Raw genomic sequence first — 27,127 nt, 5'->3', positions numbered from 1 at the left:
TACATCAATTCGTTATTAGTTAAAATGGAACTTGTGAATGCCAACTTGGTGCAATCCTCCAGAACCAAGGTTCAGGTGAAGTGCTGGGTGCTGTCAGTGTGTCATCCCTAAGCAGCATTGAAACTGCAAGAGCAACCAATGTGACTGCTCCTCTCCCGGGCTGTGGCCGTTGGTGATTAGTGGAACTGAACTGGGACCACAGCGTGGTGAAATGTATCGGGCAGTGCATTTGAATTCCATACTGCTATGGGATTTTGATGGGGTCCTCACACCCAATGAGCCCAGTGGATTAATCAGAACTGAGTGCTGAGCTACCTGAAAAACGGGGTGCTCTTTATCCAGTTAAAAGTTCCTGCGTCTGGAAAATGTAATGGGTTACATATCTACTCCACAAAGAACTGATCGAGTAAACTCATGTTTAGAACACTGAATTAGTTCTGTCATTCAAGGTTTTTCATAGTGATATATCCAAATGATGAGAGTGCTAATTAAAATGTTTCTGTATGCCCCATTACTAGTCACTTTCTTTACTTGAAAGCAAGTACCTTTAAAATATTAACTATGTAAAAGTCAATGTCCTAACCTTTCTGTCCTGAAGAAAGGTTACACCCAAAACATCGACTTCTGTGCCTCCTGATGCTGCCTGGCTTGCTGTGTTGTTCCAGCCTCCTGCCTGTCTGCTTTGCATTCCAGCATCGGCAGCTTTTTTTGTCTCTAATGCCTTAATCTTTGGCATTTGACCCAAAAATGGGTCTCAAAAAGTTGATTTTTACATCTCTCCATATCTGGTGTGCAACTGCTCAGTCCCCAGTCCTGTGCTAATCAAATTCACATACCTATGAATGCACTTGTAAAAACTTACTTACATATGTGCATCCAGCTCAATATTATTTACTCACTTTGTCAATTTAACTCAAATTTTCTTCTGAAACAACTTTCTTCTTAAATCTTTCTTTAAAAAAATGTTTGGCAATCTCAATAGTTTACAAACCAACTACTTCTGATCTCCTTTTCTTTTATCCTTCCTACACGTCTTATCACTTTCATTTCTTAAAGTGGCCAGTGGAATAAAAAATGTTAATAATGTATTTAATTTAGTCTCAGCAAAGTTCTGACATTTTCCCATTAGTTGATTGTATGGAAATTAAGTAAATAGTGGATAATGGGTGGTCAACTGGCCCATAAAATGTTGGGACAATTTCTTGACTCAAAGTAAATCAGTAAGCTACCTTAAGGTAAAAATACTTAAGATAAGTCTTAAAAAACAGGCAGAGAAAATGACAAGCCAAACACAACTGATTTAGAATAGAAGCTTGTAATTCCAATAACTGTTTGATACATCATTTCACAACTGACTAGTGAGCAAAGTTAGAGCTCATGTGATATATGGAACTGTAGAAACCTTGATACAAAATTGGCTGAGTTACATAAAGCACAGAGTAGTGCTTTACAGTTGTCTTTGGGACTGAAGGAAGATTGAGGGTTAAGGTGCTAGGACCCCTGTTGTCCCACAGATATATGTATCAATAATCTATACAGGACAGTTTTAATATTTGTAGATTATATAAAACAGAAGATAGTATAGAAATTCAAATAGACATTTACAGCTTAGACAAGTAGCAGGTGGAGATCAATGCAGAGAAATGTTAAGTGATTAATGTTTTAGGAAAAATGTAGAGAGACAACATAAAATACAAGGTGCAATTCTAAAGGGAATACATGAGCAGAGGAACCAGAGATAAAATATTGAAAGTAGCAGGACAGCATGAGAAAGTGAATAATTAAGGATAGAGAAGCCTAGACTTTATCAATAGGGGATAGTAATATAAAAACAAGGAGGTAAAATTTGTGCAAAACATTGGCTTCAGCCTCAACTCAGTTATTGCTAGGCACTGAACATTACGGTAGAAGTGAAGATATTAGAGAGGATGCAGAAATGATTCATGAAAATGATTCCAAGGAGGAGGATCTTCAGCCACATTGTGAGATTGGAAAAGTTTCAACTGTTTCTCTTGGAGAAGCGTGTTGAGGGGAGATTTTATAGAGGTATTTAAATCATGAGAGTTGAGACACGACACATCAGCAGAATGCTGAATGATGATGATGATAATTAAAAGCATAGCGATTATCTGACTGGCACATGGTTATGCAGAGAAGACTAGAAGGGAGCAACTCTACCCAAGTCTTATGAAAAAGTTAAATATCTACTAAGTTGCAAATAAAGCCTTCTTATTGAAAGTACCTTGGACTCATGTAGTAGTACCTCAGAGAATAATTACTGTTAGACCACATAAACACAAACACAGTGCCAGCGTTGGCAGCGGCTGACAATGAAGCAAAAACATTGAAATGGGCATCAAATGCAACATTAAAGTGAACCTCATCGTCAAGAAGGAAAACAAAATAATATTAAGAGTCACTGTAAAGTCAGGGATCATTGCAGCATTGTTAGAAGGATGAGAAATGACTGAGGGATCAGGCAGCTGTAAGCACCAACTTGGAAATGCAGGTCATAGGAATAATGACTGTCAAAATCAAAGGAGCAATTCTGGAGAGCAGGTCAGGCATGGATGTTAACCTACCAGTATAGGAACAATTCCAGAAAAATCAATGGACTCTTCCAGAGTCAGGAATGGGAGGCTTGGAGGAAAGATATGGAACAACTTAAGGAGCTGAACATAACAGGGCAAAAAGCAAGGTAGTACACTGTTGTATGTGGTGGGGACCACTGTAAACAATGTAGTTGCAAGATGCGGCATCAAATGAAAATACTGCGTTGCATGAGATAGCATTGAGTTTTCGATGTGTACTTTAGTGCAGGGGTAAAATTAATAGCAGAGCATGCAAAATGTAATCAGAAAACAAAACAGATGCCTTGGGTAAACTTAGATTTGTTCATAAATAACCTTTACAGACCTGGAGAAAATTATGCATGCGATGGGTTGAAGGTTCCAGATGAGGCCTCACCAGACCTTTCAACAGCGAGACAAGATTTCACAGTTGAAAAAGCAATGCTGATATCTAGGTAAGATGAACTCCGAAGGCAGAATAAGATGTTTCTTTTGCAGGGTAAACAAAGCACCAAAGAAGAAATCGAGGTGATTGATTCAGTACATAGGCTGCAGGGAAGAAAGCCCGTAAAATACACAGCCCATCAAAACATAGAAAGGTGTACCTAACACCATCTTGAAGCATCTGAGATGTAGAAGTAACAAGCCACACAAATGGGATTGCTACCCTGGAAGGAGAGTACAATACAATAACTGTGAGTGAGGAGGAAATTTTAGAAATGTTTAATACAGAATATAATGAAGAAAATTACTGAATCAAGAAGCAGCTCTTGGGATAATAATTATTGTTAACCTCCAGGTAATGGTTGAAAGAAGTAATGGTGACAATTAAGAAAACACATTCATCTAGTGAATGATTGGGATTTGGAATGCGCTGCCTGACAGTGTGCTAGATAGGGTTAATCAAGTCTTTCAAAAAGAGATTTGGATAATTATCAGAAAAAATATATTTGCAGTGCTACAGAAAAGAAATGTGGGGAGTAGTACCGATGGATTCCTCCTTCAGAATGCCAGCATGGCAAAATATCCTGTTGGGCTGTGCCCATCTTGTACTGATACTGTACCCATGCTATTACTCTAGGAATTCACTAACTTTACGAGCAAAAACTGATCCACATTTTCACACTAGGAATTGACATTGAAAGACCTGTTCATGCATTAACTTGTTAAGAACTGAATGAAAAGTGGTTGCTGGTGTTCCAGTTCACAATTCCCAAATAGTTGATGGAACACCAAGGGAGATCCCTAATGAATTAAACATAACTGAGTCATGAAATGCTGAAACAGCTGCCTTCCAAACAAGCCAAGGTGAAGCCAAACATCACAATTGTGCTCCCCAGTCCAAGATGTGAACTACTACCTCCTGTTGCAGTTGGAGAGCTTATATTTAGTCCCTGATGAGGGTCAGTAACCAGGGTACAAGGGTTCCAAGGATATGTTTTAGCACCCACCTAGAGTTGTGTACCTCTTTTGTAGAAAGCCCTTGCTTAATTAACTTGGTGACACATGTTGCAAAGTGGATGAGATCCCTTACTACTAAATCCATGACTGATTACATCCATACATTTAAATTTGCTGAGTTCAGTCAATGCAATATACTGTTTAACTGTGTTCTTTTCCACTAATTGCTTACCTAGCTCCCATCAAAATGTTGAATTTGATTAACTAATTGTTGAAAGTATTAATTATTAGACACTATAAATGCTCTAATTAATTGCTGCCAGGTTAAAACATTAAATCTTTAGATCCTAGAAATCCTGAGCACTCACTTGATGTCACTATTGGCGGAGATTGTATGTCAGTGCTTCCAAAATTTATTACCTCCTTTGACCCCATTTTACAAACTGTTGTGGCTCATCAGCTGTGACAGCAGGAAGAGGTCGAGGGGTGTGGGCTGTGAGAACAAGGCCTGTTAAAGGGATAGCACAGTTGCTAAGCAGCAGGCTTTGCTGCCTCAGAGCTTGCAACCTCAAAAACTTCAATTTGTGACCACACTTATGATCCCAAACTCAACTTTGGGAATTCTTGCTATATTTGATGTAAAACCAAAGCAGTGTGGAACTTTCCCCCAAGAGTTTCACTTTGTTTCTTCTTAGAATTGAGTTGGACCTGTACTCCAAATTTATGCAACAACTTTACTCAAAGTGGGATGTAATTTTCTTTTTAAACTGTACTTTTATCAGGCAACTGTCAGATTTGGGAAACTTACTCCTTTTCAAACAAATGGTAGTTCATTCTTAATTAAAAATAGTGGTTTGCTTTAACTCTCAATGGTCAGTCTTCCTTAATTGGTTTCCTTTGCAGTGCATAGGGAATCACAGTAAACAATCTTACAGGAAGCCAGAACAGCAGGCAGTGTCAAATTTAGGCATGCAAAGTATTTGGTGCATGTCTGTAATTTAAAAAAACAACTAATTACATATTATTTTCAAGAGCTACACATGCCCTTGGGTCATTCCTTAGAAGCACTGTCAGATGACTGACTTCTATAAACTCAAGTGGCTCTGCTTGCTATTGAACAAACAGATTTTTAATATTTAAGAGCATTCTTCTCGACCCAGTAAATAGGTCTGCTCAAGCAGCCGGTAATTATGGTCCTTCATCTTCTTAATCAACCAGCATTTATAAAACATTTCTCCCCTAAGGTATGAGTTGCAGACCAGTGAATGGTGTACACTATTAACCAGGCTTGGCAGTTCTTGCTTAGTATGGACTGTTTTACTCTGAAAGTTGTCAAAAATGCAGGAGGCAAACAATATAACTTTAAAGAATTATAAAGAAAAGCAGACAGTTCTGGAATTGCTCAGCAGGCATGGCAGCAACTGTGGAGAAGAAATAGTTAATATTTTGAGAAAAGAGGCCTCTTTCTCAAAAAGAAAGATGGTAGATTTTATGCCATTGGAAAGAGGGAAGGGGTTTGGTTTTGAAGAATAAAAGGGAGAGCTTCCGGTCAGGGAGAGGGCAGGAGATATTTTTTAATGAGAGGAAAGTAGGATGGTAATGGTTGTAGTGAAATAAGCAAAATATTTGTTTAGAGTGAGTGTGAATGGCAAAATAATGAACAGCCCTGTCCAAAATCAAAACTTTGGAAAACAGGATTAAGATCAGCGTATGGCAAAAAGAAACAGAATTAACATGGGGGATAGAATTCATGGTCCGAAATTTGTGAACTCACTGTTGAGTCCAGAAGGCTGCAAAGTGCCTAGTTGGATGATAAAGTGCCAGCTGTTCCTCAAGCTTGGATTGAGCTTCACTGGAACACTGCAGCTGGCCAAGGCCAGAAACGTTCAGTTCCAAAGAAGAATCATATTGGACTCGAAATGTTAACTCTGTTTCTCTCTCTACAGATGCCGCCAGATCTGATAGGTTTCTCCATCACTTTCTGTTTGCATTACAGAAATATTAGTCTGAGAGCAAGGTGGTAAGCTCAATTGGCAAGCAATTGAATGCTCAAGACTTCCTGCAAGACAGGCAATCAACATCCATTTATTTTTCCCAATGTAGAGCAGACCACTTGGGTGGTGAATGCAGGATATTAAATTGAAAAAAAAATACAGATAAATTGCTGCTTCACTTGGAAGGTATATTTGGGGCCTTGGATGATGACAAGAGAGAGGAGGTAAGAAGGGTAGATGTTATACATCCTGTTATTGAAATTTAGTGCAATGAGATGCTTGGCTTGCTCGTTTATTTTTACTGTTATTGAGATTGATTGACAGTAATTAGTACCTATCACAGAGTTACAATATTGTTCTTGGATTGACATAGAAATGTCCTAATTTTGTGGCCAGTTTGGACCGCACCTTGGGCACTACATATCACTGACTGGATTTCAGCAAAGCTAACAGTGGAATGACACATTCTGGTCAGGTTTGTTTATGAGTTTCACATTTAGTCATGCCACTGCCGTCAACTTGATGTTTCTCTGACATTTGAAATGGATAAATTGATTAGAACACTTCTACAATCAGTTTTTCCCATATTGCACCTAAAGAGATGAAATGATAGCTATTGTGACGTTGAGAGGACTTCTCACTGGGTACTCATTGTGGAATCATTCAAAAGGTGAAAAAGACATTTTTGTACTTTTTGTAGTGGATTGTTGTAGCAGCCCTATAGTTGGGAAGACTATGGTGACTGTACCTTTTTTGAATACTCAAGATTAGCCTAAATGGCAGTTGGGCAGACTTGTTTCTCAAGTCACTTTTGGATTCAGTTTTCCTTAATGAAAAGGATGCAACATTTTAATTGTATTTAATAATTTGCTTGCAACATTACGCTCACTGAATTGGCATATTTCAAAAGTTTTTGCAATTTAATTACTAGACCATAATTTAAGAAGAGAAAAACTATCCATTGTTGTTAGATTTCTGGAATTGACTCTGTACGACATTAAATCAACAATTTGCTGAAGAAATGTACAGAAAAGTAACTGATCGATCAATTCTCTTTCTCACACAAGAAAATATTTATTTTCCTACTGATATGGACTCCCTCAATTTTGAGGAAGTGATAGTTCAGTAGCATCTTAGCCCAGTAAGTTAGAGCCTCAGATTAATGCTGTAAGCACACCAGTTCCTAACAGCTTGCGGAATTTAAATTTAATTAACAACAAAACAAAATTCTAGAAAATATAGCTGGTCTCAGTAATGTGACCATGTCAACTTGCATTGATTGTTGTAAAAGCCATCCCTTCATTGAGCTTCATTAGGGAGGGAAATCTGCTATCTTCACTGTACACAGACACACAGCAATGTGACTGACTGTTTAAGTGCCCTCAGTACAAAGACAATTGGGGATGGGCAACAAATGCTGCCCTTGGGGAATATTGTAGAATTTCTCAATATGAAATAGCAGAGTCAGTGATTTTACAATGACTTAAGAGTGCGCCTGGAGTTAATCTTAGGAAACCACCAGGTTGGGAACTCAACGTGTAGCAAGGATTCCTTGATATCTCATAGTCCTTAGGCAAGTTTAAAGCCTCTTCCCTTGTTAATTCTTATGGAGATGCTCTATAATAGCACTTGTCTGTGATGTTACCTGGGGCAGGGACCTTCATACCAATGTTAACATTTATTTTGAAAATAAAAATCTTGTACCAAATTTCAATGCTACTGATATTTTTTAATTTAATGTACATTGGGGGTACCAACTAAGCATGAGTACCCTAAACTTACTTTCTCTGATTTTCTTCATTCTCTATTATCCTGAATTGAGACAGAAAGACAGGCATAAAAACATTAAACAATATTGCTGCATTGTACAATTTCATTTTACCATTTATTCACAGATCTATGTCACATAGATTAATACATCAGGCAGTGTGTAAATGATTTAATAACAGCAGACAAACAGCTGGAAATAGGAGAAAATAAAAAAAACTGGTGTGTGTATCATGATGTAGGGTTCATCTGAAACCTGTTGCTTCCAATGCATAAAGCTTGTGTACTGCTGATTTCAATAATTATACTGTATAATCAGCATTAAGCTGCACATCAAAGCAGGGAACACAAAGAGATTGAGAGAGAGATGACAATAGGCATGAGGCTGCCTATGCTTGTGAAAGATCAAAGACATGAAACATTAACTCTGTTTCCTCTTGTAGAGTACTGCAAATATTTTTTGTATTTATTAACCTGTTAGGGCATGTTATGATGCACCTTTGGGGCAGATGGGATTTGAACAGAGATCGCTTGGCCCCAAAGTAGGAAAACTACCACAACACCACAGACCTGTGCTAATTGCTACTTACAGCTAGCCTTCAGCTCTTACAAGGGAAGGTGTATCTTAATTGGAGCATGTGCAAGAAGTTGTTCTCAAAGTGATTTTTGAAGCAGGGAAGTTTTCAGTTAGAGAACATGGAAGAGAGTGGACTCCATGATTTTCTGAAGTCAGATTGAAAATTGGTACAGAGGGTGAATAGGAGGAGAGCTGCCATTTATGCACAGGCAATCAAAAGACTCTCCAGATAAACTTTATGAAGCAGAAGGAGCAGAGCATTGCGGCAGTCAGTGACAAGAGTCCACAAGGACATGGAAACCAGTCTGTGAAAAGTTCACTTACTTGACATGAGTGGTCAAGGTCAGTAAATACATTTACAGATATAGTAAACTATTATAACCAGCCAATGCTCAATGCATTATACCCACCTGCAAGCAATCTCAACCATGGACATTCATTGATGCAGTTTCCCTTATACATTCAATATTGCAAGCCCAAATCCAATATTTCACAGTGTGTGAGCACCACTAGCTATTCAGGTATGACAGTCACATCTGAACCATACGGGACTACACTCAATGTCACACTTCTCTGTATCTTGCAGGAAAAGGTGTTACACTACAGGAGGCATCAGTCACTCACTGGCTGGGAACATGTATTAACACATGTCTTTACTTCATGGAGAAGGTAGTACTCATTGGTAAAATGGCCACGTTGAAATTCAAGGTCAAACTATTGAAGATAGCAGTATCCTCACACCTCTCAACTTCCTTAAACCTGGAATTTGGATTTCCATGCTGCGTCTGTAAGCATACACCTTTGCTTTCCTCCCTCCTCTCCCCAACACTCCCCACATTCTCTCTCATCAAACACAAACTTGTGCCTTTCTCCATTCTGAAACCCAAAAACGTAGTCATTTTCTGAAAACCAACTAGAAGGCAATGATATTAAAGAGGAACTATGACTTGGTTTCATATTTGCAGCCAGCAGTTCAGATATCTCTTTTTATGTTCGTGGATGGGATATAATGTCATTGGCTTTGCAACTTTTATGACGGTATAGAGAATTTGGAAGGTAGCACTGATGTAGCATTGAAACAACAATTACACGTGGCTACAGTCACATTCCAATGATAATGCAGGTACTAGCTCACCAAAGGTTCAAGTCATTGGCAGATTCCTGCACAAATAATGCAGTTGAGGAGGTTGATGGAGCAGTATATGGTTGATTGGTATACGCAATGAAATGCATGTATTTGGAAGCCTGTGAGAAAGCATTGTAATTCTCAGCTAGCTTGGCACAGGGCTTTGCACAAAGCTTGGAACCCATCTGGATCAGCACAGAAGTGGCATCTATCTCCACTTGTATACTTGAACACAATCACAATGCAGTCTCTGATGGCTGATGTCTCATCTTCCACCATGCTGTAGTAGAAAATTAAACTGCTGTCATGAAAGATCAGCTCACTGCTATACAAGCTTAGACTGATGCCATTGTGGCTGTAGGATTCAATGTGGACAGAGCCTTGCAGGGGGTCAACTCATGTAAAGCCTTGTGATATAGCTAGTGTCTCTATGGAGCATGAATTTACTGTCCTCTCTCAGGAAGACAGCATTCATCCTCACAACACTGTCATTCTGCCTGGACCCGTGCTGTTAGTTTGTGTCGTATAACAGCTGTGTCTTCCAGACTGAAGACTACTTGGACTCATCCTGCATGGTCATTCACAGTCTCCTTCACTGAAAGCAGCCAAAGGGTTGCACTGAGTAGGAGCAAGAGAATGAGCAAAGGAGGCAATTATCAAAGAAAGGCACAAAGGTTGAAAGTTGGCTTTTATGTGTGGTGTGACATAATTTCATCTGTGCAGTTGGTTTGCAATGTTAATTTTAGCATTGTGGTCAAGTGACCAGTGTATTGGGCAATGATAGATGAAAGGTAAGTAGATTAGTCAGTAAATGGGATATTGAGATGGTGATATTAGTATTAGAGTTGGATTTAAAGAAAGAAATGCAAGACAGTCAAGCTTTATATATTCAAATACCTAAATTAATATTAATATTAATTACTGCGATTTAGAACTTTAATGTGATTTAAACCATTTCAAAGGCAGAAAGGAAACTTTATAATTATGGAAACAATAGGACTGATTCATTAGGACTTATGGAAACATTAGGACTAAATCCAATCTGAATTTTTGCATCTCAAAACTTAATATATACAGTATGTCCTGTATTGCGAATATACTTTACATCAGTGTGACTCTATTCTGCTGTTGCCCATTTTTCAAAGGAGGAATTGCTGCCCACAGTATAAGTTAATTCAATTTCAATTATTCCTGATATATCTTCTTACAAAGTTCAGAATGTCTCAGAATTTAGTTAATTATTCTACGGAAGTTGTGTCTTGCTATTTCTAATGGTGCTCCCTCAACTCAATATTTTCAGAGTAGTTGGCCTTCATCCATAGGTAATTCTTGGAGAAACAGGCTAGACACATCTGATGTATTCTAAACCTAACAATCTGAATGGGCCCCAATCCTTTTACAGTGGCCAAACATTAAATACCATACTGAAACGAATTGCAAAATACTACAAGCTTAAAATATAGCTGTAAGATTATTGACATCAATGGATTGGCACAGATAATTTAGCTTCATTACCAAAAGTAGAAATATCACCAGTGTACAGGTTTGAAGTAAGTGCAATCCTAATGTTTTAAAAAGGTCTGCAGCATCCCAGCTAGGACATTCTTTTCCTTTACATACAAAACATAAATAAACAAATGTAATGCATTTTCATTAGCAATGTGGATGTTCAATGAATTTGACCACCTCAGACCAGTCTGAATAGGATGGGGCCTCAAAATCCACCCAGTCCGCGAGGTCAATTCTGTAAATGTGTGGGACGATAAAAAAGTAGAATCAAACATCTGGTCTACTACTTAGTTCTCAACTACGCAAACTGCCAAGTCTGGATCTGCTATTTTGAGTTGATTTATATGCATTCTTTGAAAAACAGCAAGATTAAATATAAATAAAGATTAGTTTTGAGAGATTAAATAGTTGTCAGTTGTGCAGCTCATTTTACCAGTTTTGAACTGACACTGCCTATGCATTCTAATATAATGTAATACATTTCAGAATGCCACAGAGAAACCTCTATCCCCTTGTATCCTTAGCAAACTGCAGCAGATTGCATCAGACTGTTCAGGAAAGTTTCTCAGAAAAGGTACACAGCTGTGTGCATGTTAAAAATTGTAGTACTTCCAGTAAATTATAAAAGTTGATTATTGTTTAGCACGATTGAATTTGAATGGCACATTACTGCATAATTATATGAATAGTTTTGGAATCTAAAGGAACATGCAATTTTGTGATAACCTGTTTTGTTACATTATTTGCAATTACATTTTGGAATGATACTACTCTTCCAACTGTTAGTTAAGGAAAACAAACTATAAAACTCAGATCTTGAGCAAGGTTAAAGAAAAGTCTCCCTTAAGGATAATGCATTTGTGGAATCAACCACTTGAGAAGGAAACTGAATTGGAATCAAGTAATGTCTTTTTAAAATGCTGAATGACACCAATTCAGAAATGGGATTGAGGGCCTTGGTAAAATTTAACAGCTTTGTTTAATGTTATTTTCAGGTGATAATTTAGTGCTCTCCAGAGATCTAGATGATGTAGGAGAGAAGTCCTTGATAAAATAATGATTCAGGTGAAATGGCTTTTAATGGACTGAATGGCATTTCTGGTTCCAATTTTTTCCATGTTTCCCACCAACAACTGTCTCAATTACCATAACACTGGCATTGATGACAAACTGAAAATGAACATGTTAAGCGTAAATGCTTCACTGTTTCACTTAATGTTTTGATTCATTCAGACTTAACAACCATGACATGCAACTTTATTTTTAATAACCTTTAAATTTTTGCCTCAGTAAAATCAAACATCATTAAAAATATTACCTTGTGAATTCATTGAGTGAATTGAGAGACTGTGGAACGCTGAAGGAGCCATCGTGAGGCATAAAATCCATGTTACAGTCCTCCAAACAACTTCCATAATTAAGTACACTAGAATCAGAGCAGCGAGTGTTGTGCCAAGCTAAATCACACTGTGCCAACATGTCTTCTCTCCAAACTCTATTTATGTTTGGATGCTATTCTCTACTTTCCCAGTTTCCATTTCTGAGCACAGCTAAGTTTGCTGAAAAGCAGTTGGCTTAATTCACTTAGTGTACTGGTGAGGTGGTAACTTTTCCATACAATATGCAACATCAAAAGATCTTCACAGTGATGTAACTTCTGCAAGAAAGAAAATACATAAAAGTCTAATAATACTGGAATCCTCAAAAAAGGACTGAAAAGGAATCTCAAGAAGCTTATTTATACTAGTCACACTGTTCACAATTATACCGACAGATTACAAATGTTTACTTTGCAAACAGTTTGCTTGGAAGCATCTCAAGTCATATCAGATATAACTAGGCTATGTCAAAAACAAAATACTGTGGATGTTGGAAATCTGAAATAAAAACAGAAAATGCTGGAAATAGTCAGCAGGTCAAGTGAAATATTGTCAAGTCATCAACTTACTCCACCAATGCTCCCTGACATTTCCTGTAATTATTAGCAAGACTTAACTGTTCTGATGTACAATAGATTTCTTTTGAAGGCATATAATTTATTTCTTTTCTTTTCCTCTCTTTTTCTAGGTATTCAATATTAAATGAATTAAATTTTCAGCATAATCAAGACTGTTAGTTTACAATTAATATATGATCCCAAGGACAAAGTTTTGTTTCATCTAAATAAACCTTAATAATATGTTTATTAGCTTTTTGAAATAAACAGGGAAATAGTGAACATATTGTACAGTAAAATACAGGTCCAAAATTTTCAGTCTCTCAAACATTGGTGACTGGACATATGTCCAAAGGTTCACGTTGGGACCCTACAGAAGTCCTCAGAATTTCCCGCTAAGTTTCATTTCCAATAGCCAATTCCCTTGCTCCCGTGACACTCAGTAAATGCCTCCAAATCTACTCGGAGTATCTACTTAACTGGATAGCTATCCAGGAATTATTGAAAAGCAGAAAATCTAGGCCCAGATTTTCTGATCAGGATCAGAAATCCAAACTCTGACAAAAAGATCGAAACTTATTGCCCTTTGAATTTTTTCTGAGTCATTTTCTAATGCAGCAAACCTCGAAAGGAGCAGTGCAGAGAATCTCTGCAGAAGCCATGCTCCATTTTTACAGCATGAGCAAACATATAGTGGTACGTCAAGACTTTAAATGTCCCAAAGCTTCTTAGAAAAACGACAGAGAGAAGGTAAGAACGTAAGGCTAGGTGTGTAAGGAAGTCAGTAGGCAACGTATGTGTGTAAGGGTAACGGGTAGATAAGACAGTAATTATTCAGTTCTGAAGAGTCATATTGAAACATTAACTCTCTTTCTCTCACCACAGGTGCTGCCAGGCCTGCTAGGTTTCTCCAGCATTTTCTTTGCTTGGATAAGAAGGTAGGTTTGATAAGACAAGTGGGTATGGGGAGAGGATTGGTAAGGTAGGAGGACTGGGTAGGAGATAGGTGGATAATGTGGCAGACTGGATTGGGTGGAGAACCAGGGCTGATTATCAGGTCGATTGAGAGGTATTTATTTGGAGGTGTCAGAGCGGGAATCAGGTGGTGGCGTCTCAACAGGTGTTTTGGAGTTTCAGGAGGTATTCAAGTGTTAGTTGGGAGTCTGGGCATAGTTAAAGTATAGTGGTGAAGCTAAGGGGATTGTTGGGTGGTGTTGAGGGTGGAATCAGGGGTTCAGGCTAGGATTTTTCTGTTAATATTTCCTGAGTAACTATATAGAGGTTAGTAAATCTGAATTGTCTGAAGTCTCTGACTTTAACTCAGAGTCATAGACCTTTATAGAGGGTCCTGAGGCCCTGGAGAATTGCCCTTTGGAATTTCAATCTTCCCAGGCAGTTCTTGCAGTAGCCTTGTGTTGAGACTTGAGGAGTCCCCAAGCATACCTTCTAGGTTATATCCAGTCTCCAACCATCCAGACCAGGTCACATGCAACTGACTCTATAATCACTCGCACTGAGCTCCCAATTTGCCCCCAAATAACCTCTTTGATCCTTGACTATGTCTGTGACCCCACGAAAGCTCCCTGATGACTTGACTATATCCCGCAACCAACTATCAACTCACCCTGCCCATCTGCCATTTCATTAGTCTTATCATCACACTTCAACCATCTAGGAAAGTTACCACATTATTCATCCTCTCATCCATTCACCAAAATCCAAACTGGACCTTTAAATATAGATAGTGCCATAAAAGGGGATGTGTGCTCTCTTCTTTCTGATTCCATTCCATTTGGAGATACTGAGGAACATTGCAGACTACTTTTCTGGAAAAATTGGACTCAGTGGGTCCCAGAAAAATGTAGAGCAGTGTCAAGTGAAGAAAATGTTCACACAGAGCTGGACTATAATTTTCAAGACCTAGGTCATAGTTCTTTTATATTTTATTGAACAATAAGACCCACACTAAAATACTTTATATGTTTCCCTCATACCGAGTACATAGTGTACAACAGTTAGAAAACTTGAGCCAAAAATACAAATGCTCAAAAGGACTCAACAGATCTGCCTGCACCTGTAGACAGAGAAACAGAGTGAATGTTGAATCAAATGTGACCCTTCTTCAGAATATATTCCAGCATTTCCTGTTTTTATTTCAACATCTGCAATACTTTGAGCAAAACAGAAGGGTACTTATCTCCATTTTTATAGATTTATACATCTAACTCTACTGGGCACCACTTTGCCAAATCTTAAACCAATACATGCTCTTCTGCAGTCTTTTACATTCTTTCTTAGTGTTTGCTATGCCCCAGTTTGGTAGAATTCACTTAGTTTGAATATTTCTCCATCAATTCCTAGATATCTAGGCAGTTAAGCGAAGAATTCAAAACATACCTCCACACAAACAATACCTACACACTCTTCTGATCCAAAAGCCTATGGCTCTTGTCTTTCTCCTTTCTAACCATTCTCTCACCACAGAATCACTTTCATTCTTTGTGTGATCTTGTATATCCCTCAAGTCACTTTGATGATAAGTGATAAAGTACGTTATTGGAAGTCAATTGAAACAGCAATCACTCCTTTATCTATTATCTTTTATCCATCCTCTCGCTTATTTCACCTAGTAGATTATTATCTTGGGTAATTCATTACTCCAAACACTTAATAATATTAACTCCCCACCCCCCCAACTCTAATAATGTAAAACATTTACACACCGATGGTGGTGTTATTTGAAGAATGGTATAATACTTGTCATCCCCTATTATAAATTTTCCTTTTCACAGACTCTTCTTTCTCTTTGCAACAGGACCCACCATGGTTCAATGATTCTACTTTTGGATATTAAACTTTAGCATGGACAAGTCAGACTTAATACAGGGAGAAGGAAGGATGAAAAGCCAGAAAGAAAGGCATTGGAGCAGTCAAGCATAGAAGTAACAAAGCACTTAAAACCTTTTAGCAGCAGGGGCTGAGGTAATCTTGATAAGGCGGAAATAAGAACTCTTACTGATGGGAAGAATGAGAGATTTAAATCCCAGGAACAAAAAAAATTGCTGGAAGCGCTCAGCAGGTCTGGTGGCATCTGTGGAGAGAAATCAAATTTAACGTTTTGGTCTGGTGACCCTTCCTCAGAACTGATGGTAGTTAGGAACATGTTGGTTTGTACGCAGAAGGAACAGTCAGCAGAGGCGGGAAAGAGCCCAAAGAGACAGAAGAACAGTTGGGCAAAGGAGTGGGTAACGATCTGTCTAGGAGGGTGAATAACTGATAATGGAGACTGTTAGTGGTTAACAATATGTAGTGTGTAATGGCAGACTCTGTGATAACAAGGTCTGGTGTGTGTGGTAGGGGGCTAGGACATGGGGGAAATCAAGCCCTAAAATTATTGAACTGAATATTGAGGCTGCAGGGTCCCCAAGTGGAAAATGAGGTATTGTTCTTCCAGCTTGTGCTGAACTTTGTTGGAGCACTGCAGCAAGCCTGAAACAGAGATGCTGGCCACGGAACAGGGTGGTGTGTTAAAGTGGCAGGCAACCAGAAGCTCAGGTTCTTTTTTGTGGGCAGAATGTAGATGTTCTGCGAAGCGGTCACTCAGTCTACACTTTGTTTCCCCAACATAGAGGAGACCACATTGTGAACAACGAATGCAGTGGACTAGGTTGTGAGGAATGCTGGTAAAGTGTTGCTTCACTTGAACGGTGTGTTTGGGTCCTTGGGTACTGAGGGGGGATGAAGTAAATGAGCAAATGTTACACCTTTGGCAGTTGCAGGGGAAGGTGCCGTGGAGCTATGAGGGAGTGTTGGGAGTGAAGGAAGAGTTGACCAGGGTATCCCAGAGAAAACAGTCCCTGTGGAAAGTGGACAAGGGAGGGGAGGGGAGGGGAGTGTGTGTCAGATAGTGGCATCACATTGGAGGTGGCAGAAATGGCGGCTGATGATCTTCTGCATGTGGATGCTGGTGGCATTGTAGGCAAGGCCAAAGAAGACCCTATCGCTGTTGCTCGAGGGAAGAGGCGGAGTGAGGGTGAAAATACGGGAGATGGGGCGGATCTGATGGAGGGCCCTGTCGACAATGGTGCTGGAGAATCCTCGACTGAAGAAGAAGGTGGACATTTTTCAGAGGCTCCCTTTAAAGCCTAGATATTGACTAACAACCTGAGATTGCAAACAGTCTGATTTAAACTTTAAAGAACAGTTAGATGCTGGTATAGGAGTTTTAGTGGAGACCAACAACAATGGTCTCAGTCTTCAGCATTGAGCTCCAGGAAGCTGTGGCTATTCCAGGATTTGATGTCAGACAAAAACAGCTTGGCAGCAAATACACAACTGAGGGAAGCATGACAAATGTCAAAGAACTATTACAACTATAACACACAATGTTTAAGTAAAGTAATTCACTCTAATTCATTCAAGAAGCCACATCTTGGGTATGTCAGTAACAGCTATAATTGAGAATTTGGGGGCAAAACTTTGGTAGTCAATCCCTGATAAAGCAAGTAACTTGTTAATAAAAGTATTAGGGAATTATCCAATAATTTGAACTTGAAAACTTGAGCTTTTGAGGCACTGATGCTTGCAGATCTTAAGAGAGCAGATGCTCTGGCTATAGATCCTGTAAAGCTAATGTGCAGAGTTGTAAATGTGGAATTATAATGGTCCTTTAATCAGCTCTAATAGATGTGTCTGGGAGCATGCGAATGTGGACCTGCTAAGTTTTGAAATAAGTCCAAATCTGTGGTAATGAATTGTTAGCTATCCAATGATGTGTACTACATATTAACTCACTGAGGGGCCAACTGAAGCTGAACATTTGTATGCATATTACAGAAGAAGAAATAAGTGCAATTTGAAAACTAAAATGATCTTTGGTGACTCTCACAGCCCAATTATGTACTTTGCCAGGGATTTCACTAAGTCATAGCACTAACATCCTGCTTTCTGGTTTTTCAACCAGGAAGAGTGGGCTGGGCGCATCATGGATCTGACAAAAAACAGACTTATAATCAAATGAATCCTGGCATGGGTTGGAATAACTTGTCTGCCTGTAAATGTTTCAGTCAACAGCCATCCTCTCAGTGGAATCTAAGGGGTTGCTGTCTCTCCATCCAGTTGATGGAGATGGAAGTGAGTCAGGAAATTAAGAGCTGAAGGATGTTCTCTCCAAATTGGGGACTGTATGCCAAGAGAATCCAGGAACTCAGGATGGAAGGAAAGGAGAGTGCCATAAAACTTTCATGTATCTAGTCCCATACTCTGACTTTCCCTGCAATCTCCTGCTGAATCCTCTCCAGCTCAATACATCTTGCAGCTGCATTTATTCCTCTCTCCGGGATCCTGAAATCCCCTTCTGAACACAATTCTCACACTCACCCTCATCTTATTGTATTCTCACATCTGTAAGGCAAGAGTTCTGAAAGAGTAAATGTTGAATTTTATTAGTTCTACTCAATCTTAAGATGTTACACAGTCTTTGGGTAGAATCAAAGGTTTCTACACTAATCTTCATTGGGAGCAGATGTATCTGTAGAGATCTCAAGAGTCCTTGCTAATTATGCCTGGCTAGTAATGTAAATCATATCTACCTGAGACAAGTGTCTCTTTTGTTTAGATTCATCGATGGTCTATTCTTTATAACGATAATTAGACAGGCTCTAGACAAAGTATTGTCAAAGAAGAATTGGTGGGGCCTAATTACCTCAACAACCCTTACCTTGTGTCACATATTAGTAGAGATGGACGATACGACAAAATGCCAGCATTGCAACATGATAGGCAACAGTGGAGATTTAAATTCCATGCAGAGATCCCACCATGAGAAAAATCCAGAGCAAGAAAGATTTTTTTGAAGGCAAGGTAATTTACCACTTTAAGAGCATTATTGCTTTAAGAAGACAATCAGCAACAGAAATATAATTACTGACAGAGGGAGAGAGAGAAAACAGCAGTTATGGAAGCAGCAACAGCACAAACTCAGCACTCCAAAGATAAACCTTCACTGAGACGCTGTTAAGAAGGTCAATACTGGCTTAGAAAAGAGAAAAAGCCCACTACATTTTAAAAATACAGTAAACATTAGCTCAGAAATAAGAAATGAATCTGGGAGTAAAATTAAATCTTCCTAAGGAAAGAGGGATGACTTTATGAAAACAACACAAAGATCAGAAAGAGAAGGCATGTATAAAAGACAGTTCTCACTTGGAGCATCACCACGACTGAGCATTGTCTCCATGAGGCATAACTGCAAAGGACAGTAAAAAGGTAAGAGAAGTAATTTCGACTACAGAATTGCGAAGCCTTACTTAACAAATGAGTTCTTAAAGAAGTGAATAAGCTTAAGAACAAATTCAAAGCAATCTTGTAAGAGAACCTCTCAAAGGAAGAAAATATAGAAAATAACTAAAGCTTTAAAACAACTGGAGTTGCCACATTGAAGACAAATGGAATGGGACATAGTAATAATTCCTCAAGGAATCAGGGAGAAAAATGGACTATATGTGATACAGAATTGGCTTCCAGATGGAGACAGTTCTTAAGATACAGATTTACTTCAAACTGAAACACTAAAGCTGAAGCAGGACAAGTCAATCTATTGCTGTATTCAATCATTCAATACTTAAACAACAACTTGATAGGAAGGTTTATAAAAGCCACAGCTGAGGGACCTCATTTAAAAATGATTTCTGGAAGAAAATGCTTAGTGTTTTAAATTGGAAAAAGTGCAATAATATCTATTTCCTCCCCAGGACCAGGAGCACTCAACACCTTGGCTACAGAATATGAAAATCTAGAAAACAGTGGAAAATCCAGTATGCAGTACAAGGAAACAATATTGCAAAGAAATAGAATGTTGAATGTTTAAAAACAGTTAATCATTACAAAACAGCCGGTAATACAATTTAAAGCTCTATTGAATAATTTAGTACAGCAGAACAGCAATACAGGTTTTGAAAGGACTGGCAAATAAATCAAACACTGCAGAGTTGAGCAAGCCCCACCATAATTAAACGTAAAACAGCATTGATGAATACAAGAATATCACCAATAACAGCAGATTATAAAGAGTTTTGAAATGATACAAATTTAACATGGTTTCATAGCAAAAAGAATTAATAAGCACATTGAAAAGAAATAGAAAAGGACATAATAACAAGTCCTCAAGAAATCAAGGTCAAAGATGGACTATGCATGATAAAAGATTAGACTTCTTAGTGAAGACAGTTCTTAAGACACAGATTTGCTTCAGACTTTAACACTAAAGTTGAAGCAGGACAAGTCAACATACTACTGTTTTCAATTGATTCTACTTCAAATGATGTTATTAGTTAAAAACATATTTAACAGAGCACAGATACGTTTAATGACGTTCTAAATGTCTTTCAGAATAATTTCAATTTGAGAACAAATAAAATTCTTGAACAAGTAAGATTTAACAGAAGAATTCACCTTCAAAGGGAATCCATGAACATCTAATTCATGACTTTTCGGATTAGTGAAAAATTGTTCCTATGAAATATTGAAACCAGAATTTGTAAGAGACAGAATTGCTAGTGGTTTTGTTGATGAAAAGCCAGATTTATTACAGTCCAGAAAAAACCTAAAGCTGCAGAAAGCAATCAAAATTGTGCTAGAAACAGAAACTAGAAAGACACTGACACATCCTGAGAGGAGAAAATCTCTGTTACCTCAGAACATAAATGGAGTCTTCTTAGTTTTTAAAAGTATGTACACCCTCAAGAGACAAACCCAAAGTAAACCAAATACCATGTGCAAAGGACAGTGTCAGTGCTGTGGACCAACAAGGCCTTACAGGTACAGACAGTGTCCTGCCGTAACAAAGGACCTTTGTAAAACTGTGGGTTACTTCCAGAAGATATGCAAGTGCAAGACATAGTGGAATTTATTGCTCTCTGGAGGGTAATGGGAAATGCTGAGAAAGTCAAGAAAATACCCTAAGAATGAAAAAAAAGGAACCTCGACATCAAGAAAAAAGAAAAATGACTAATTTTTCTCAAGTTTTAAATGGTGACTTCAGAATCTCGCTGTTGGAGAGTAACTATCTTTTTCCATGCATTGGTACTTCATTAAACCCTCAACTTACTGCATTTCTATATCACCCAATTCCCCTCACCTTCCCTGAGAAACCAGACAGTGCAGATTCTCAGACTTGTGAATCAGAATGGGTACCTGGTAGTTGCAGCTTGCTCCAGTGTTCATCCAACTCTGTATTCATACAATGTCCTTACCCGACCTTTCATCCATGCAAGGCAGCATGCCCAAACTGCTAGACCCTACATATTTGCTCCCAGTCAAACTCAAATACAACTTCAGCCTTTCAGACTTTAATTTGGAGCTCAGGAACATCTAGGACTTCCATGCCTTTGCCACATCACTGAGCACATGGATACATACACATGTCTCACGCAGCTAAGCAATGCAGCTAATGATTCTTAGCTTGACTTCTTGTCAACACTAAGTCAATGAATGACTTGGAGGATGGTCATCTCCATGGTTGCTTTGTACTGTAGCACAGAGGAAGAAACAGGCAGCCTCTGACCATGGGTAGCACTGAACAACTGATGCTGAATGACACTGTGCCTGATCAATGTCACACGTACACTGCAGGAGCCAACTGCTTATGCAGCAAGCACACTGCTTGTGATTCAAGCAAATGGGTATTTGTTAAAGTATAATGGAAGCAGTACTTAGTGGGTTCAGGGGTAACTATGATCAGTCTGTAGGTATTGCTGCAGTAGGTCAGTCCTATTCCAGTCCAAAGAATTGGCTACAGTCACTCAGGCACTCAATCCTACCAGAGTCTAGACATCTGTGTTCTTACAATTCTGGAGCTTTAGCCACATCAGTCCTCTAAGTCAAGAGCTACCAGACTGGGATTAAGGTCGATCCGTTGGGGTGCTGTGGAGAAATCAGTCTGAAGGCTGGGCCATTTTATTCCCCAAAATATGTTGTAGGAAGGGACAGGGTATGCTGAAAGTGGATGAAAGAACAGTTATTGGTGATTTAGGAGGGAGGGATCTGATGACATTTCCCCTAAGGTGAACACACAGCACAGCAAGACTAGTAGTTTGGATGGATGAGGTTGGCGAGAGCCATGAGCGACTATGATGATGCAACAGTGAGAGTTGTAGTATGAGCCTTGTTCAGCTGAGTTTGCGGTGGCAGAGTTACAGTGAGTGGTAACCCTAAGCATATGAGGGAGGAGAGAGAAAATGGTGGTACCTATCCTTCCAGGGTACAGAATGTTATTAACATTCTTCCTGCATAACTGTTTGTTTTAATCTGGGTCACAGCACTGACCTGGGCTGCTATGTGGGTCAAGGTTGGTTTGATCTGGACTCCTTTGGAAATCTGCTGGAAAAAGAACTGCCGTCCTCTGCACCATCCTGGCCATTAGCACATGCATGCCCCCATCCACAAAGTAGGGAGTGAATTTTGACAAGTCCTTGGTGATAAAGGTTGAGCACCCCAGTGTGAGGGTCAGCCCCTGACTTGCAGTGTCTGAAGTCAAATATGATTAGGCTTCAAATATAGTGGCAGCAGTGTGAATGTTGGAAGTTCCAGCAGCAGCAAACAATTCCACCTCTCGGGGCTACTTGATTCCATGAGTCTGGTGCCAAAGAGTTGAGATGAGTGGAAGATTACAGGGAAAAGTTGTTGGGAGCCATGGTAGATTGGGCACCATGAATCACACTCCATAAAACTAACTGAAAATGGGAAAATTCAGCCCATTGTTTCATAAAACCATAAGACCATAAGACATAGGAGCGGAAGTAAGGCCATTCGGCCCATCGAGTCCACTCCGCCATTCAATCATGGCTGATGGGCATTTCAACTCCACTTATCCGCATTCTCCCCGTAGCCCTTAATTCCTTGTGACATCAAGAATTTATCAATCTCTGCCTTGAAGACTTTTAGCGTCCCAGCCTCCACTGCACTCTGTGGCAATGAATTCCACAGGCCCACCACTCTCTGGCTGAAGAAATGTCTCCGCATTTCTGTTCTGAATTTACTCCCTCTAATTCTAAGGCTGTGTCCACGGGTCCTTGTCTCCTCGCCTAACAGAAACAATTTCCTAGTGTCCACCCTCTTCAAGCCATGTATTATCTTGTAAGTTTCTATTAGATCTCCCCTTAATCTTCTAAACTCCAATGAATACAATATTACTTACAGCATGGAAACAGGCCCTACGGCCCAACAAGTCCACACCAAAGAGCAACCCACCCAGACCCATTCTCCTACATTTACCCCTTCACCTAACACTACGGGCAATTTAGCGTGGCCAATACACCTAACCTGCACATCTTTGGACTGTTGGAGAAAACCGGAGCACCCGGAGGAAACCCACGCAGACACAGGGAGAATGTGCAAACTCCGCACAGACAGTTGCCTGAGGCGGGAATTGAACCCAGGTCTCTGGCGCTGTGAGGCAGCAGTGCTAACCACTGTGCCGCTGTTCAGAGAAACAGAGAAAGAAATGGACTAACAGCAAGTTCTACAACGAATGGTATTGTTCATAAAAAAATCTGAACAAAAGAAGATCCTCCAATGGAGAAATGATCCATGGATCAGAACAAAGTCAAGAATCCACAAGCAAAGATCTATTCTTCCAAGTCTGAGTACAGTGCATTCTGGAAAAAAATTGTGAAAAAGCCAGACCACTTGCATTTGAGAAGTCAGAACTTTGAGGGGTAGTAGTAAAGATAATGAAAGAAAAGGGAGGAATGATTTTTCCGTTGTGAGCCAATGCCACTTTTGGGGATATAACTCCACACAAACCCAAGCCTTCTTCCCCCCGCCTTTAAAAATGAACCTGGTAAGCAATTGTAAGTGGTGGTAGTTAATATTGGGCTCAGTAGTTCACACCAAACATTATGTGCAAGCTGTTGAAGTAGAGAAATTATATTGATGTATTGTTTCCCTTTCTGTTCACAGTGAAGGATAATGGTCAGATTAATACCCAGATTTAAGTTGCCACCCTCACGTATGATGCTGAGAATAATGAATCGACATTGTTGTCTAGCACTGACAAAGTAGCAATATCCCTGCTATGACCGGCTCGGATATGTGCAATAAAGGCACAATGGCAGCATCTCTTACAAATGTTTTAGCTGCAGGGTTTATAAACATAAAGATAAAATTCCAGTTAGTTTCATCTGTTTGGAGAATATTTATGGGCAACTATGAAGTTAAGTTCCTGACACCTAACACATTACCACCACACTAAGATCACACATGTTTATGGAGCTCAGCAAGGGATGTCCTCCTACAGTGATCATGTCCCTTGGACCATTGAGGCTGCTAACTGGAACCAATGTCAGCAGTAATTTGGTTTCAACATGTAGCACTTGTCCTGAGCTTACAATGACTGTACATAGAAAAGCAGATCACTGACATGTATTTCAAGGTGAGTTTGAGATACAATACTGTCTCCTTTGTCAGTTAACTCTTAGTATGACTACTGTAATTTGGGCTTCATTTTGTACAAAGTACATAAGTTAAAACAAAACAATAATAGCACACAAGAGAAGCATGTTAAATTTATGGATCCTATTGCTACATTATGAAATAAATCTAATTCAACTATGATTCTTTCATTCTGTATTAGGCAAAGATGATCCTAGCATCATGCTGTGATGGTTCCTGAAAACCCTGTCACCTTAGCATTAAGTTCATTGGCACTCTGATATCGATTGCTGACAAAGTGGTACATTTCAGTCATGTGGAGCAGGCTCGAGGGGCTGAATTAGCTACTCTTGCACTTAGTTCTTATATTTGCTTTTGCAAGACTGACCGTTAGCCTCATGCCCTGCTATCTGATCCTGTTATGCTAATCTTCTGTTTAGTGCAATACCTGGTGCAAGTCTTATACCTTTGCTTTCCTAGGTCACTGCCTCCTTCCACTCCACTTGATGTAACTACAAAGGCCACTATATTCATGGCTTCTGCCAAAAAGAAACCTTCTATGTGCTGGTCACTTATGTCACTGCTGTACCAATGCAGGAAAGTATATTCCCTTGCTGAATTCATTAATTACAGCTCTGATGTAGCATTTCTCTTTGATTTGGCTGCAGTTTACAAAACACTGTTTGAATTCATAATTTATTCATCCCATGGACAAAGATCAGCTCTGCCTCTCACTTTTGTTCATTAGTACATTTTGGGGGGATTTAGGAAATCCCAGAGCAGCACCAAACTAGAAGTAATTCATTAGCTTTTTTTCCAACTTTATATGCCATATTACTCATGTCTTCTTTTATGAAATTAATAAATTATAGCTCATGATATCTTAAACTGAAGTTAGTTGCTTCTGGGGAAAGCTAATTAGCTTACATTCATGGGAGATGAGAATTTTGCATAGACATAAAATCACTTTTTCATCCAAGGACTCTGGCATATAGATAAAATTCATAGAAATTAAGGATTTCACAATTAAAATTAAGCTATGTACTATATATATTCTGAAACACACTTCATTGCAGATTATGTTAAAAACTGCAATTGTGAAGGAGCGCTCAATCTTAGTTGCTAAGTATGCAGTTAAAAGGTAGATCTTTATGGTGGTAATGATCTGAGCATAAATTAAAAGAGTAATTTAATTTGGCCCAAGTTAACTGAATATCTTTCTCTTGAGTGAAATTGTGGATGTACTGTAATGTATGTAGCCTTGGCTGCATTCGAAGACTGACACCTTGAATAACCTTTTGTTATGAGCATTTTGCCACAAAGTCAGAAGCATAGACCCCCCTAGACATCTCCTTTCCAGAACTGCTGGTAACTGTTACAGGCAGTCAGAGATGAACTTGCCATTACTTATGTATCTCATCTCCACAAAAAACAAGCTTTAGAAAAACCTTGTCAAGCACATTTCTGAATTATATTTAGAAATCATGTTTATATAACTAAAAAGCAAAAGCAGACACTGAAGAGACCTGAAGAAAAATTATCATAATGGTAAATAACTTGGAACAACACATTTACAGACAAAACTGTGTTAAGTCCCAGCTGGTGGCTGGCAGCCAGCTGTATCTGAAGGTAATGGGGAGCAGATGGAGAAATAATTTGTCTGAAAAGGCAAGTTCCAAGAGGCCTCCTAGAAAATGAAGTGGAAATTGAGCAATTTCTTTTTAGTATTTTTATAAAGATGTGTAGTGATTTTTACATATAATAATTTGCTTTAATAGTTACTGTAGAAAGCATACCTAAACATAATGCTGCAAAACTCAACTAAAGATATTTAGTTATGGAACCTGTACTTTAAAAAATGTTCTTTTTTCTTATGCAATTTTACATTTAATAGAACTATATGTATATCTAGAAGTATTAGGTGGAGAAAATATTATATACCTGAAACATTGCTGTTTTATACATTTAGGTACATCTAATAATCACATCAATGTTTGCTTAAACTTTCAGACTGAGATTTGTAAATCTTTATTTTCAACCTACATTGAAGAATTATCTTCCAGGTCTCCAGTTAAATTGTATGAATAGCTCCTTAGGAATATTTCGGTAGTAGTTTCATGCTATAATATATAAAAGTTAAAAAAAAAACTCTTCGACCTATTCCCAGACAGGAGTATGAAGCGCTTGGCACAAGTTAAACGTGACCCAGACTACATGGCTTTCTGCCACTGAAGTACTTGCCGGTTGCCTGAACGCATTTGCAGAATTACAAAAAAAAAAGTGAATACTGGTCTATTTAGTTTTTTTTTGCTTTTTTTTCAACGAGCTCCGATTGACTTTGAGAATTCATGAAAAGAACTATTGTAGCACAATGCTGGCCCTAACCTAATAGGTACAAACAGTAGGAACAGGCAGATGTGCTGCAAAGCTCCATTCTTAAAAGTCACCTGAATTCCAACTTTGGAAATGAAGAGTATTAATTCTCTATTCATCTGACAGCATCTAAGGCTAGTTTGAAAAACAGACACATTTCAGTAAGTGTCACGACGCCGACTTTCAGAAAAATAGCAAGTTACCTTTCTGCAAACTGCAGTTATGAACTGACCCTATAATATTCTGACATGAATAAATATTAAGAGATTTAACTGGATAGCACGACACACTCCACCTTTTTGGCGTCTCTTGTTTCTTCCAGTCCAAGTATTTGTTTGAAGCTTCTCTTCAGGTTTGTCAAGTTTCTGAGGTTTGAACTGCTCTACCGCTAGCTCACACACTGACGATTTGCAGAGACTCGCTCTCCATGGAGCACGCCAGCTG

General features: G+C 38.8%; 1 protein-coding gene across 1 annotated transcript in view; it reads right to left on the bottom strand.

The window, feature by feature from the left end:
- LOC122565296 (A disintegrin and metalloproteinase with thrombospondin motifs 6-like) overlaps positions 1-27,081 on the bottom strand; it is a 164,630-nt gene extending 137,549 nt beyond the window's left edge. The window contains exons 1-2 of the mRNA XM_043721104.2: positions 26,979-27,081; positions 12,263-12,601 (exon numbers count right to left, since the gene is read on the bottom strand). Coding sequence (XP_043577039.2) covers positions 12,263-12,359 — 97 coding nt within the window. The 5' untranslated portion in view covers positions 12,360-12,601; positions 26,979-27,081. The remainder of the gene's footprint in view (positions 1-12,262; positions 12,602-26,978) is intronic.
- Between the last annotated feature and the right edge of the window lie 46 nt (positions 27,082-27,127).

This window comes from Chiloscyllium plagiosum, unplaced genomic scaffold, assembly GCF_037043375.1.
Source record: "Chiloscyllium plagiosum isolate Xiang-an unplaced genomic scaffold, Cpla_swu_hap1 HiC_scaffold_28, whole genome shotgun sequence".
Taxonomy (NCBI): Eukaryota; Metazoa; Chordata; class Chondrichthyes; order Orectolobiformes; family Hemiscylliidae; genus Chiloscyllium; species Chiloscyllium plagiosum.
The sequence above is the reverse complement of the archived record's forward strand: the minus strand, read 5'-3'. Positions and strand labels throughout refer to the sequence as shown.